General features: G+C 38.3%; 2 protein-coding genes across 4 annotated transcripts in view; one reads left to right on the top strand and one right to left on the bottom strand.

Moving 5' to 3' along the window:
- TASL (TLR adaptor interacting with endolysosomal SLC15A4) overlaps nucleotides 1-15,716 on the bottom strand; it is a 358,686-nt gene that overhangs the window by 145,937 nt on the left and 197,033 nt on the right. The gene's annotated exons all lie outside the window — the stretch shown is intronic.
- GK (glycerol kinase) overlaps nucleotides 1-15,716 on the top strand; it is a 60,871-nt gene that overhangs the window by 42,616 nt on the left and 2,539 nt on the right. For 2 of the 3 annotated variants that reach the window (XM_063457927.1, XM_063457918.1), the window contains 4 exons: nucleotides 1,411-1,531; nucleotides 1,796-1,939; nucleotides 2,085-2,171; nucleotides 9,102-9,188. In XM_063457927.1, coding sequence (XP_063313997.1) covers nucleotides 1,411-1,531; nucleotides 1,796-1,939; nucleotides 2,085-2,171; nucleotides 9,102-9,188 — 439 coding nt within the window. The remainder of the gene's footprint in view (nucleotides 1-1,410; nucleotides 1,532-1,795; nucleotides 1,940-2,084; nucleotides 2,172-9,101; nucleotides 9,189-15,716) is intronic. The other variant, XM_063457936.1, reaches the window with a different exon arrangement.

The raw sequence follows: 15,716 nt of genomic DNA, 5'->3' as shown, positions 1-15,716 counted from the left end.
TATAGTTATTATATATATTGTATATATTCGTGTGTAATTTAAATATAAGTGTATTTTTATATTAATATACGTATATATAAATATAAAAATACACTTAGTGTGACATTATATATATGATACATATACATATATTATATATATAGATATAATACATGTATATATATCATATATATATACACATATTATAATTTTTTTTACACTGATTGTTTTTTTTTTTTACTTTATTTTATGATTTTACACTTGCAGGGAGACTGCCTGTCAGCACAGACAGTCCCCCTGCAGGCAGATACAAAGACCCCTATTGCGGTCATGTGATCGAGTGATCACATGGCCGTGGGGTCCTGATCTGCTGAGGGGGGGCTGCCCGGGCAGACAGGCAACCCCCTTGGACCGGGAGGAGAGCTGATCGCCGCCGTGGGACCGACGGCGATCAGGTAAGTAGCCCAAAACCGTTATGACGGTTCAGGACCGTCAGCGGTCCAAACGCACGTTTTACCGCTGACGGTCCTGAACCGTCAGCGGTCCTGAAGGGGTTAATGAAGCAGTTTTGGTGTATAGATCATGCCTCAGAGTATCACTGCTCAATTCTCTGCCATTTAGGAGGTAAATACATTTTTATGCAGCCCTAGTCACACTTCTCTGCTTGTGACTTACATAGCCTTTCTAAACACTTCCTATAAAGAGTCATCTATTTACACTTCCTTTATTGCACATTATGTTTAATTTAGAATTTCTTATCGCCTGCTCTGCTTTTTTTTTTTTTGACATACAAAATGGGTACAGGAAAGAGAAGTGCACAACAGAAAAAATATCCATGTGACACTGTTGCTGTTGGCACAAACAAGTTCCAATACAATTACGTGAAAAATGTTCATTTATTGCAGTTGTGAAGTGAATGAAACATTTTCTTTGACGTGTAGCATAAGACACATCTTGAAACTAATGTGTATACTAATATATCCGATAGGTGTAGAAGGTATAATGCCCAAATATTCGAATGATGAGTTTGAAACCTTTAGATTGGTCAATACATATAAACAGGAGAGGTGTGTCTAGGGCTGCATAAACAGAAACAAACTGTTTTTCTCCAAAGTGGCAGAGAATTGAGCAATGAGACTGCAGGAGCATGATCGAAACACACACTGCTTCATTAAGATAACGTTTCTTTGGTGCCTATAGTGTCCCTTTAATAATAGAATCTGAGACGTGACAAAGGCATTGTCTGTTTTTTTGTGCTCCTGCAATAAAGACTGCCTTATGAAGAAACCACTGGTGTGCCCAGACATTCTGTACTTTGAAGATGTAATACAAAATCAGAGATGCCAGCAATAGGTGTCTATATCTGCGATCACACAGCAGACGGATTGTTGCATCTTTTAATACTATGTAACTTTTTTTGTTTCTTGCCAGATTCTAGATGCCATGAATAAAGACTGTGGCATTCCTCTCAGCCAGCTGCAAGTTGATGGGGGCATGACCAATAATAAAATTCTTATGCAACTGCAAGCTGATATACTATGCATTCCAGTAGGTAAGGCGGTACACCTTTCATTTTCCAAAATTATTCATTCTTTCTTACTACATTTCAAATTATGTTATGGCACAGAAATAAAGGAAGTTTCCTCTTAATGATCTTTTTGTAACTAATGACAGTAAGTTCGTACTGTAAAGGAATACGATGGCGTTAGGAATATCAACACAGAGGAAGAATTAGGCAGCAGTTTTCCATTGATTGCATTATACAATGTTCTGCTGTCCAAACAAAGAGTATATTTGTGATATTTATTTCCACTAGTGAAACCTTCTATGCCTGAAACAACTGCACTAGGAGCTGCAATGGCTGCAGGGGCAGCGGAAGGTGTTGGTGTTTGGAGCCTGAACCCCGGAGATATGACTGCTGTCACTTGCGAACGGTTTGAGCCACAAATTAATCCTGAGGGTAAAGAGTAAATCAGTCTCTTTAAAAAAAATTAACAATTTACATGTTTACAAAATAGAATGGAACACTAAGATAGTCTGATATGATAAAAGAAAAATAAATTAAACTTTATTGTGCATTAAACATTCTTTATCTCTCCATCTAGAAAGTGAATTTCGTTATGCTCGATGGAAAAAAGCTGTGATGAAGTCAATGGGCTGGGAGACCTCTGAGCCTTCCTCCAACGGAAATGGTACATTTAATTTAAGTTAAATATGTTCTAATGAAGTACTTCATATATGGGCCTCAATATAATATTTTTGGATAAGCTTTTTAAATTTAAAATTTGTTGATGATGTTTTTTTTTTAGTATTTAATTTTTTTCGGAATATTCTAATATTTTGTTATTTTTGGTATATTTATATATACTTTTAAATAGTATATATTTTTAATATTTGAATATTTAAAAATAATCATTGTAAAGCTTTATCCAAAAATATTAAACCATTTGAAAGGTTTATCCCAACATTTTTAAATTGAGGCTGTGTTTTGCTATTGAAACTATTGGATATATATATATTTTATTTTTTGTATTTGTGTGTATATAAATAGTTTTTATGTCTGCAATTTTCTGTGCAGTGCCAGTACTTGGCCACATAATATGAACATTTATTTTAACTTATACTTTTACTACTACTTCTATTTTACACTGTAGTAGATGTCCGGACCATGCATGCACCATGGTCCTTTTTTTTTTTTCTTTCTTTGACTCTGATGTGGAATGGATGGAAAATGGCTCTCAAACACAGCAAGGCAGCCAGAAACTCCAGAAGCTTGTTTAAGTCAAAAGGCATTAAGCATTTATTTCTCTCCGCCTTGCTGTCATTATGTTCCAATATTTTGATTACTGTCCTGTGCATTTTGTATTTTTAATGTAGGTCAATACAGTTGCTGGCTGCCTTGCTGAGTTTGATAGTTGTTCCTGTCCTTGCCACTCTATCCATGTTATACTCTGCTGAAGCACAGTATATCTGACCACACGGCTGGTGCCGTCCATCATTCACCATGCATGATTCACTAATGATTGATCATTACCTAATGTACCATACGTTCTGCATGAGTCACCTTGAAGTCGAGGTGGTGGGATTGCTAAAACTGTTGAAGCACGAGTACACTGTTACATTTGCTAACCAACTATTATATTGTGAATTGCAAACATCAGAGAGTCCTGGATGAGAGAAAGAGATCTATGTTCTAATGCAGAGATTCCAAATAACCAGCACTCCATATGTGTCACAGAGCAAGTTTAATGAAATCGCTTAATTAGCATGGATTTCATAATTAAGCATGTGATATAACTAAATGGTTGGCATGCAAATAGTGTTTGGGCCCGCACTATATTGGGGTGTGTAAATCTCGAGTCCTTCATGGTCTATTCTGTGAATGGGTGACCTTTGCCTTGGAGGCATTATTTTCTTTGTGACCTCCTGTTGTTTTCCAGTATGCTACAGCAGGCCATAGCGGGTATTGTAATGCCCACTGAGGAAAAGCCAGCAAAAAAGTTACACTCCCTGACCACAGATCACCTTTTACCCTGCTAGACCAGCAGTGAAAAGAGGATATGAGTCCAGTTGGGCCTCCTAAGACTCTGGGACCCAGTCACAACTTATTACCCACAATCCCTATTAAACTAGGGAAACACCTGCAGTATCGTTGCCAGTGAGGACTTGTGTTTAATTGGCATTTTTTTATTTTATTTTTCTATCTTCAGTAGGTGAAAAATTTAAATAGCAGCTCTAAGTGCACAAGTCACCTAGTTAAGAACAGCAACATGCAAAAACAAGTCTACTAGTAGTAAAGGGTTTATAAACATACTTCTCATACAGGGCCGGCCTTGGGGATGTGCGAGCTGTGCACCCGCACAGCGCACAATGGACCAGGGGGCACCATGTGGCCGACACAGTTCACACATGGCCGGGTGACAGGAGGGCAGGGGAGCTAAAACAGGTACCCGGGTGGAGGATTCCATTATTCTCCACCCGGGTCTATAAATTATTATTTTTTTTTAAATCGAGGGGGCGGGGCTTTCTGAGCAGTGTGGGCGGGGGTAATACCTACCCAAAGCCCCTGGTAACTGCTGCACAGGAAGAGGGAAGAAGAAAGGAGTCCCTGCTTCCCCAACAACCAACAACACTCCCCCTTCCAGCCATAATTCAAAGAGGTAAGTGTATGTGTGACTGTTTGCCTGTGTGCATGTGTGTGTGTGTGACTGTTTGTGTGCGTGTGTGTGACTGTCTGACTGCATGTGTGTGTGCGTGTATGTCTGTGTGACTGCCTGTGTGCGTGCGTGTGTGTGACTGTCTGACTGCCTGTATGTGTGCGTGTATGTCTGTGTGACTGCCTGCCTGTGTGTGTGACTGCCTGCCTGTGTGTGTAGCTGTGCCGTTGTGTGTGACTGCCTGCCTTTAACTGTGTGTGTGTGCCTAACAGCGTGCGTGAGTGTCTGCATGCCTGTAATAGAGTGTGTATGATTATTTGCTTGTAATGGAGTATTTGTGACTGTGTGCATATAACTGTGTGTGTGACTGTAACTGTTTGTGATTGTGTGCCTGTAACTGTGTGTGTGACTGTGTGTTTGTCTCTGTGACTGTCTACCTGTAACTGAGCATGTCTGACTGTCTGCCTGTAAGTGTGTGTGTGTGACTGCCTGTGCCTGTGTGTGTGACTTGTAGCAGGCTGGCTGGGTCTTGGGTCGTAAATACCAGAAACCGTTCTTTCTTCAAATATAAGGAAAGCTTTATTTAGCAAGCTGGCCCCAATTGAGCCACCGCAAAACATGAAACCAAAATAACTCCTACTCCACACTGGAGACTGACTAACATAGAGTACCCTTTCTGTGCTACTGGGCAGCTAACCTGACCCCAGTAGTTTAACAAATAAAAATAAAGGCTTGCAAAATATATATTTTTTTTTTCACACAGTTTCAGCATTCTCTTTGACTCACAGTCTCTCTGTCTCCACCCCAGCTCTTCACAGGAGAGATTGATTTCCCTCTGCATAGGGTTTATGTAGCTCCCTAATTGATGTACTAGAGCAGGGGTTGCACAGGGGTTCTCAACACAGTCCTCAGGATCCCCTACCAGTCCAGGGTTTAGGGATTACCTGGGTGTGTCTAAGGTGTTTAGAAAAAGGGGGAAAAAACACCTTAGACTCTAAGGTGTTTTTTTTTCTTTTTCTAAACACCTTAGACACACCCAGGTAATCCCTAAACCCTGGACTGGTAGGGGATCCTTGAGGACAAGGTTGAGAACCCCTGTACTAGAGCAACCTGAGTTTTAACCCCCTCTAGTCAGGGAACACTGAAAGTGCCATTCTGAGGCTAATGTAGCAGTGTTCCCTCACACTGCCACAGACTGTTCTCATATATCATAAAAACCTCCCTTTATTGCAAAATAATATTAGCATCCTAACTTCTGCCATAAACCTTAATATTTTGCAGAAAAAATGAAATAGTTGGTTTAAACAGACAGTACATTTTTAATCGGCAGTTGAGACATATTCGAATTGGAAGCAGTTGCTTATGTTAGTGTCAAGAATTACAAAATACAGATTAAGGAACAGCACACACAAAAAAAAAAAAAAATTACATTTTATAACACTACTCAAAATCACCTATATTGGCAAACAAATATGGTGATACAGTTGATTTTCCCAGTAATATGGCCATATTGTGTTAAGCCCACCACTATGTCTCAGTACCTCAATATCGGTGTGTCCTACACTACTAATATTAACATGCTTCCAGAGACTCTCCTCAATTTATATTTATCTGTGGACACGTCCATTGTTACATCCTCCGATGGTCAGATTTGTGCTACTGTAGTAAAAAAAAAAATCACAAAAAGTTTGTTTGAAAATTTTTTTTAATTTAGGTGAAAACAGCATCTTTTAGTTACTCTGCCCCAATGTCAGCTTGCCCAAATGCAATTCCGTTTCATATATGTGTGTGTATATACGGTGAAATAAAAATGACTGCATGTTTCTGTTTTGGTCCTGTCTGTGTGATGTATTGGGCAGTTGACTGTTCTTTACAATGTGTGTGTTATAGTACCAAACATGCCAGGGTACTTGGATATAATATCCTACCTCCCAACATTTCAAATGGACAAAGAGGGGACATTTTAATTTTTGGAGTGTGAGTTGGGATGTGGTCACGGGCGGGGCAGTTCTGAGAAATTTTAGATGACTTGGTAATAACAATTTATGTAGCTAAAACTTAATGTAGAACAAGAACAATGTATCTTATAAACATAGACTGATTTCTAAAATGATTTATTGTAGTTAAAGGAAACATTACTGCGAGTATTATTGCTGTGAAGCTGTAATTTACTCAGACACACCAACAATATAGAGCGCTTAGAAAAGATGGACTGAGAAATTTTGCCCAAAATAGGGATTGTCCCTCCTAAATAAGAACACTTGGGATGCATGGAATAGCCAGGTTCAGACAGTCAGCCATTCTAATGCAGTGTGAATTCAAGGTTAAATACCATGATGATGAAGATGATGATGTATATAACTGGCAACGCATCAAATACAAAATAAGTATTTTACTTCTATTGATGGTCTACTGAATAATTGAAAACCATTGATTTTTATTGACATTGTAATCACTAAAGTAAGTTAGCAGCAGTAATCTGTTCTTTTCGAATATCCTTTTATTTTATCTAACAAATGTCCTTCCTGTATTCAGACTAAAGCATTTTCTGCACATAACACGTGCAATTCACACCTGTGTTGTGGTACAGGAGTTAAAGCAAAACCAAGACCAGATCAAATTTAAAAGTAAAACCAAAATTAGAAAGTAATACATTAAAAATGGTGTTCTCCAGGTAGTAAATATTCCAATTAAAGTAAGTTGGTAGAGGAGATACAAAGCAAGTGTTAACACCAGTGATGGCTATTGAATGGCTATTGAAGTGGGAGTGTAAATAAATGACGTTGTATATCTGCAGTCACTATACTGACATTGTGTCTGTGACAACTACTCTCCCTAGTTATGTGGGTTGCTGACCTCACCTGCCGCACAGCTCCAACACATGAACTCTGTGATGCTGGTATTTGATATTTGGATATGTCCAGGGCTGCCTTATCGAGGGCATTTACTAAGATCCATGAACAACAAAATTGCATTCATGGTGGTAGGAAATAGTGCGGCAGGTTGGGTGCAGACTGGACTAGCAATGTATAAATATTACTTACATGCCACTCAGATAATCATTGGGTATGAGTGGAGAGTGGGCACAATTTAAAAAAAAAAAAATGCCTTGGGCCAACTAGTGCATTAAACGGGTCTTGAATATACCGGAGTCTTTATATATGCATATGGACAGAAGTAGTACAATTAGTTTTATTTTTTTCATTTTATGAAAGATGTTCTTTTCAGGATCTTGTGATGTAACAGATCCTGTTTATAATAGCCTTGTAGTACTCTTCAGAGGGCGAGTTTCTTAATCCCTGATTAGAAATAAAGGCCTAGGTGTCATCTGAGTTCAGAAACGAACTGGAACAGAATGACTGGATTCTCAATCCCAGAAAACCGTAACCATCTGGTACCCGCATGTCAGCTAACTGGGAGTATGAGACGCAAGGCACCTTGTTTCTCTGTTCAAATGATTCTATACTATGAATAAACTCTGTCTGTGTGTCTGCATGCTCTGCTCACTAAACACATTGGAGTTTCCCTCTGGTTGTTACACCTTCTTCATGTTTTTTGTTTGTTTTTCTGGAACTAATCTCAATATTTATATGTACCATCTTTGTTTGTAGATAATTTAATTTTAATAGCCAATTATATCTTTCCGATATCCAGTTTATTGGCCAAATCATTTACTGTACTCAAGCATGTATTGAAAAGAACTCAATATTACTGTGTGATGAATTACTTTATAATTGTTTATGGAATCAAAGAAAAAAAAATGATAGAAAATCAGATCAATTGTTTTAATAGAAGTTCATAAGTTCACATGAAAAAAACATCTGTACAACAAACATCTACTGCAAATTAAACCGCTTTTTCTTTTCCAGCCATTTTTTTTTTTTTTTTTGTAATAATAGTAATTGAGAAATATATGTACAATATATAGATAGATACATATTCTAAAAATCAAGTCCCATATTACTAGCCAGGCCTTAAAATGCATTAACCAATGCAAGCCTGGAGGTTCCACGACACGCTTGAAAGAAGTGAATTTTTGTGAGTCATCGCAAGTGAATATATCTATTATACAGATCTAAATCTTGAAGAAAGCCCAGCATTAGGACTGAAACACCAACATATTAGATTGCACTATTCCTGCCCAGTTGAGCAGACTTTAAAATGTGAAAAATGCCCTTTTTTAAATGTCACTTTTTATTTTGTTTGTAATTTTATTTTTCTTACATAGATTACTTACAGGAGTTATAGAGAATTGACAAAGGAATTTAAAATTCTAATTCACAATAGGAAAACCTGTCCAACTCTTGCTATTTTGGAGTAGAATTTGCTATTCCCTTGTCTGTTCCCAGTTTAGTGAGCCGCTTAATTTTCATGTCAAAAGTCATCAATGATGTGTCAACCAGTAAATATATACTTGGCACAAAATATCACATTTTAATAAATGCCATCAGCTGTTTATTTTTTATTTTTTTATTTTTTTACTTTTTTTTTTTTTTTGTGACATGAACAGTCATGTCCCAGTTGTCCCTAGCTGTTGTACAAAATGGCAAGTAGGGATCATTGCAATCATATTTAGGGCATGATGAGTTTTAATATTTTGCCATCATCCGGAATGACAAATTATTCATGAAAATGGCAGAAGGAGAAAAAGCACTGATGGCATTTTTTTGCCAAATGAAATCCAATGTACCATCCCCATTGCTGAAATCTATGCCAGCTTGGACGTTTCAATTTGTTGCTTGTTACTTTTGTTGTATATTTGCCAAATTCTGTAATTTGAACTTTTCAGTATCCTTTGTTTTGCTTGCGTTCACTGTTATTGCGTGTAATAATTTTTTCCTGCTGTTCATATGGTTGATTCTTAACCCACATATTCCAATTTTTTATTTTATTTTTTTTTTTGTATATATTTTTCTCGCCCCCTGTCTTGCTTTCCTGGAATCCTCTCCCGCTGGATGACTGCAGGTGACTGGAGTATCTTCTCTAGTCTGCCTCTGGGGCTTTATATAGTGAGTAGCATGGTAATGTTAATCGGCGCAAAGTACATTGCAGGTCAGTTAATTATTTTATTTAGCATTTATGACAAAGTCTCTCTCTGCTTTTACATAAATGTGTTTTTAATGGCAATTTATATAATTAGACTTTTTTTTTTTCTCAAATTATTTTAACTGTATGAAACTAGCATTTCATTCTGAGAACATTTGTGGTTGCATTTTGCACTTGGCAATTTTTGGGTGTGTGTGTGTGTATATGTATATGTATATATATATATATATATATATATATATATATATATATATATATATATATATATATATATATATATATATATATTATTTTTCTAATTATTATGAATATAAGGAACAAAGCTTGGTAGGACAATTTTTCTGATCTTATCTGTAAAAACAGTTGCATACTATATTTTTCACATGTGAAGAAAGATGTTTGGTTGAAGTACCAAATTTGTGTCACTTGAGGGTGCTGTTCTACAGAGTACTGTCTGATCTAAAATGCATTCAAATGGTGATGTCATTAAGTACAACATTCTGTGGTGCAGAAATACAATTTAGGTCTTTTATGGCAGTCAGGTGCTGGGTAATGCTATAATCAGGTTTGCAAGTTGTCCTTCACATTCAATTTACTTCTAATGGAAAATCCAAGTTCTCTGTGGGCAAACAGGGCATATTAATTACTATTATCTTTACAAATGTTGGGATGGATAATTGCTAATTAAGCCAAACCAAAATTCTTAATTGAATTGTTTTTTCTTTCTAAAGTGACCTCAGGGCTTTCTGGTCCAGTTGCCATTGTCTGCCCCTTTATAGTAGTGGTAGCGGTACTGGAAGACCCGTGCATCGGTTTGCGCGCAGTTTTTCCTGTCCAGTTTGATGCATTTTAGATAGTAAGCAAGTTCAGAGTTTCTCAAAAAATGGAATCTGTCTGACCATATAGGGGCTGGCTTGTAATGCTTTCCCATTGCAGCATTACATTACAAGGAAATTGCCTCAGAAAGTCTATTTGGGACTCAAGGCCCTAAAGTACGAAGGTGAACTATATGGATGGTTGCATTTCTATATAATCTACTTATTTTTCAGAATATTAGTGGGTTTTTTTAATGCACCATAACAGTATCACCAATAACACTGCAAATGGCTCTACAGAGGCAGTTACTTTAAAAGCATGAGCACTGTCAGTAATCAAGACTTATTGATGTCTGGTTTTGTAATTAATTCAGAATAAGACTACCTAACGTTACTCTATCTATCCATCTACATCTCATACTCTCCTACAAGATCCAGCGCACACACACTCACTAAACACCCACTTTAAAGCTCACATAATTTAAGTTTGTTTTTTTATTTTATTTTTATTTTTTAAACCCCTAACTTAAGCAAAAATAATCGGGTTTAGTTACATTATGTGATCATTATTATGTTATTATTTATATAGCGCCAACAAATTCCGCAGCGCTTTACAATGGGTGGACGAACAGACACGTATTTGTAAGCAGACAAGTTGGACACACAGGAACAGAGGGGTTGAGGGCCCTGCTCAATGAGCTTACATGCTAGAGGGAGTGGGGTAAAATGACACAAAAGGTAAGGATAGTATTAGACTAGTGACAGTTGCAGAAGAGGAATCAGTCGGGAGCTATTAACAGTTTAATTGATACGCTTTTATGAAGAATTGGGTTTTTAATGATTTTTTTGAAGGAGTGGAGACTGGGTGAGCATCTAACGGAGGAGGGAAGCAAGTTCCACAGGAACGGTGCAGCCCTCGAGAAATCTTGAAGGCGAGCATCAGAGGTGGGAGTACGGACAGAAGATGGACGTAAGTCTTCAGCAGAGCGTAAGGGCCTAGACGGGACATACTTGTGTATTAGGGAGGATAGATAGGTGGGAGCAGCATCATGTAGAGATTGGAAAACAAGAACCAGAATTTTAAATTGAGCCCTTTATCTTACAGGAAGCCAATGTAGGAACTGGCAGAAGGGTGAGGTGTGGGATGTGCATACATTGCATAAGCCTGCCATGTCAATGTAGACCCATTCTTAGCAGGTCCTACTCTAACAATCTAATGCCTGCTCTTATGAGATCAATCCACTTACTTGGGAACTGCTTCCTCCTGGGACTCTATCCAGTGCAAGGTTAAATAGGGTCCTTGAATGAGGCACTTGTGACAGGGAGAGGTGCAAAACCGGGGAGTTGGCTTTGACTCCCAAATATAAATATGAAACCAGGGGGCTGCACTCACCTGAACATGTAGACATTATAAGGGTGCTGCTGGGCCCAGTAAATACAACATACAAGATCAGCACACTCACTCAACACTAACATCAAAGCTCACGAAATTGAATTTTTATTTTTGTAATGCACGACTTGTGCAAAAATATAAATACAATCAATTATACACTTTACTGTTAAAAATCCATAAGTCAAAGAAACATTCACACACAAAAATCAGTGCTTTAGTTGTTTTGAAGAGCGTGTTCTCAATGGCCAAGAGCACCTGCCTTGCAAAGACTTCTCATCGAGCTGCCTTAAGAAGTCTGTAATTGGACAGACACAGAATGTTTGGACTGGGGAAGAAGGAGTGGGATTGCAAAGGCTGCAAACAAGAAATCTGCAACTTTTGCAAACAATTTAAAATATACCCCAAATTAAAACAAAATCATAATTTAATGGATGCTTGTTTTCATTTGGAGATATATCTAATAAATAGTATTTAAAAAAAAAATAAAAAATTATTATTTATTTTAAGAATACACAAGTCTAAAGTGTGGTTTTACACAAGGGTGACACTTACTAGGCATGGAATCAGTTCTTCAACTGGCGTAAATTACTGTTATATCATGTGAAATATTTGATAATGTGGCATTTTTAGAAATAAACCTGTTTTGCCAAGTAATTATGTAACAAAACTTTTATGGAAAATCAAAAAAAGTTGCCTTAATTAACATGGTTAAAAATAAATATGATGTCTTGATGTAACTTATTATTATTAAATCAGTTGCAATGGTAGGTTTCTCCGTTTATACCACAGGCAAGAGACTCATCGATGTAACCGCTAACATGGAAATGCTGTACACCATATAGGGCCAGTTATGCATGACCACAACCACTTTTGTCATTTTTTTTTGTAATACCTTTTTCCAGTTTATGTTCAGTTTTATTACAATATAGATTTCTGTCTGTCTCTCATATCTACTCTGGATGGACTCCTTATAAGGTTTTGATTAGAAAACCATATCATCTTACATAAATGTATGTCTGACATAATTATGATAGAAGTTAGAAAAAATTAGGCGTGAGGACCCAGTCACAACCCCTGGTGCAAGACCACAGCCAGGCCTGATTATGAGATGCTACCTCTTCCTAGGTGCTGCATGCACCTCTCCGGCTCCGTGCTGTCCCAGCTTCTTCAGTGTCTGTGTGTGAAGCTGGACAGGAAGTGGTACGGATCACTATCCATCTGCCCCCTAGCAGCCTCTCACACAGGAAATACCTTGCAGGAGGAGCAGGGACGTTACTGAATACTGTATATAGTTATTTTGCAAATAACTTTTCTAACTCAACATGCCCAAAACTTAAGCAAACCTTTTACCATCTCCAAATGTAAGCACTCAAAGCCTAAATCTCGAAAAAAAAATATGCCTCAATCCTAGGTTTAAATCCTCTTAAAGGACCACTCTAGGCACCCAGACCACTTCAGCTTAATGAGGTGGTCTGGGTGCCAGGTCCTTCTAGGGTTAACCCATTTTTTCATAAACATAGCAGTTTCAGAGAAACTGCTATGTTTATGAATGGGTTAAGCCTTCCCCCTATGTCCTCTAGTGGCTGTCTCATTGACAGCCGCTAGAGGCGCTTGCGTGCTTCTCACTGTGATTTTCACAGTGAGAGCACGCCAGCGTCCATAGGAAAGCATTGTGAATGCTTTCCTATGTGACCGGCTGAATGCGCGCGCAGCTATTGCCGCGCGTGCGCATTCAGCCGACGGGGAGGAGAAGAGGAGGATCGGAGGAGGAGAGCAGGAGGAGATCTCTCCGCCCAGCGCTGGAAAAAGGTAAGTTTTTACCCCTTTCCCCTTTCCAGAGCCGGGCGGGAGGGGGTCCCTGAGGGTGGGGGCACCCTCAGGGCACTCTAGTGCCAGGAAAACGAGTATGCTTTCCTGGCACTAGAGTGGTCCTTTAACTATTAATGTTATTTACTAAAGTGCGAGTTTAGAGTGAATTAAAATATAAGACCAGAGAAGCTGAAATGAGAGCATATATGCCTTTGAGATGTTTCCAGTTTGGCTATTTTGACTTTAAACTTGAAATGTAATTTAAATTTTCACTTTAGAGAATAACCATGTGTTCCCCAATACTGAAATTATCCCTAATCCCAATAACCCTAAGCACCCCTTATACCACAAGTGCAATCCATCCCAAGCTTTTTTAATAATCTTGACACTCAATATGTTATGTAATGGAAAAATAGGATGTTTAGCCCTCTCAAAGTTTAACTCCACCCCCTTCACCCTAACCACTAAAATTAATTAAAGGGATCCTAAAGTGCCAGGAAACAAAGCCTTTTTCCTGGCACTATGGGTTTAAAAGATCCCCCTCCCTTGCACCCCCTCAGCCACCCCTTCTTCAGGTAAAATCCCTTCAGCCACTTACCTGAAGCACTTGGTCAGGCTCCACCCACACTCCTCCCCTGCTGACATCAGCCGGCAGGGAGACCTAATGCGCATGCACCGCAATGGCCGCGTGAGGACGTCCAGCATCAGATAATGGTTCCGGAATCACCCTGGTAGACAGCCACTGTGGGCAGACTTAGAGCTGCAATGTTTACATTGCAGTTCTCTGGAACCTCAATGTTTACATTGCAGCACTAAATGCAATAGGGACACAGCACCCAGACCACTTCAATGAGCTGAAGTGGTCGGGATGCCTACAGTGTCCCTTTAATATCATCTTTACACTAAATGCAGTTACACAGCTGCATATGCACAGACTGAAACCTAATTCATTACCAGCAGACACATGCACATACATTTTAAGTTGTTGTATATGTTTATATTGTGTTTTGTTTTGTGTTTAGATGTTTTCATGTCTGCAATGTCTGGTTAAAGGAACACTATAATGTTAAAACTGTCTTTACTTATTTTTTAGGCCTACGTGTGTGTTGGTTCATTTAAATTTCAGGGCCATCTTTTTTATATTTAAAAAAAAAAAAGCCACCTGTAAAATAACTTTTTACTCACCTGTAATCCAGTACAGTCTTTTTATGGCATGCTGATCCTCCTATGCTAATTTCATCCGACTTGATTACATTTTTCCAATAAAATGCTTCTAACAGAGAAGCGCTGAATGTTCAACATCCTTATGCAAGGTATTGATAGCATTGTATGTCAAGAATGTGTTTCAGCTGGTTCTGGACACTGATGCACCATCTAATGGGTGTTAGGGTGAAAGTCACTAGAAGTGTGTTTAGCCCTGCAACGTAAACATTGCTGCATCCTTGATTTTTACATTGTGGGAGTGAATCGGCAGGATCACTGCACCAAAATCATTTCATCAAGATTTTAACGCATTTATCAAAGTAACACAATGTCTTTTTTGGGGGGGGGGGGGGGAGAACCAGGGACCCTTAGAAGTTTCTGCGTACAGTCACCTAACATGAACATCCAGGGCTGCCTAGAACCAAATTGTTTCAGAGGGCTTTCCATGAGGTCCATACTGCCATGTTTGTCCACAGATAATGTCATTGCTATCAGTCATTTATGTGACATTTCCTCATGAGTTGGGGTTTTTTTTTTGTTTTTTTTTTATTTTTTGTTTTTTTTAATGGAAATGTTCTCACTTAGTATATTCAAGATGGAAGCTGCTGAATTTTTCAACTTACATCTTTTTACTGCTTGCTAGCATGAGAGAACCTGCACACGTTATTCACAAGGTGTATAGCTTTGCATCTCTCTCAGATGTGTTGTGGAGAGTCAAATTATGTTTGCAAATAATTGTTCTTATGATGAGCATCTAAAACCTTTATTAAAATCAATATTTTTCACTAGACATATGTTAATTTTCTCTTAGATTAGAACCTTTCTTTAGAAGATAAATGGAAAATTCTTCTTAGGTTCTTCATATTCACTCAAAGGAACGCTATAGGGTCAGGAACACAAACCTGTATTCCTGACCCTATAGTGTTAAAAACCCTATTGGGGCTCCCCTTGACCTCCTAAATATAGTAAAATATTACCTTTTATTCCTCTGGCTCTGCCCCTAACTGCCTCATTGCTTGGCATCATCAGAAGTTAGATTATCAGCCAATCACAATACTTTCCCATAGGTAAGCATTGGATTGGCTGAGCTTGTCAATTTTGATGCTCTCCACCAAGGAGGGAGGCTGGAGAGGGTAACATCGAATCAATACATCTCTATGAGTAAAGTTCAGTGTTTCCATGCAGCACTGTCCCAGGAAGCACCTCCTGTGGCCATCTAATGAGTGTAATGAGTTGAGTTGTAATGTAAACACTGCCTTTTCTCTGAAAAGTGTTGACTGGAAAATGCCTGCAGGGACAGTCTATACTCACCAG

The sequence above is a fragment of the Pelobates fuscus genome, chromosome 1, assembly GCF_036172605.1.
Source record: "Pelobates fuscus isolate aPelFus1 chromosome 1, aPelFus1.pri, whole genome shotgun sequence".
In the NCBI taxonomy this organism is placed as follows: Eukaryota; Metazoa; Chordata; class Amphibia; order Anura; family Pelobatidae; genus Pelobates; species Pelobates fuscus.
Note: the sequence above shows the minus strand (reverse complement) of the source record. Positions and strands in the feature narration are given on the sequence as shown.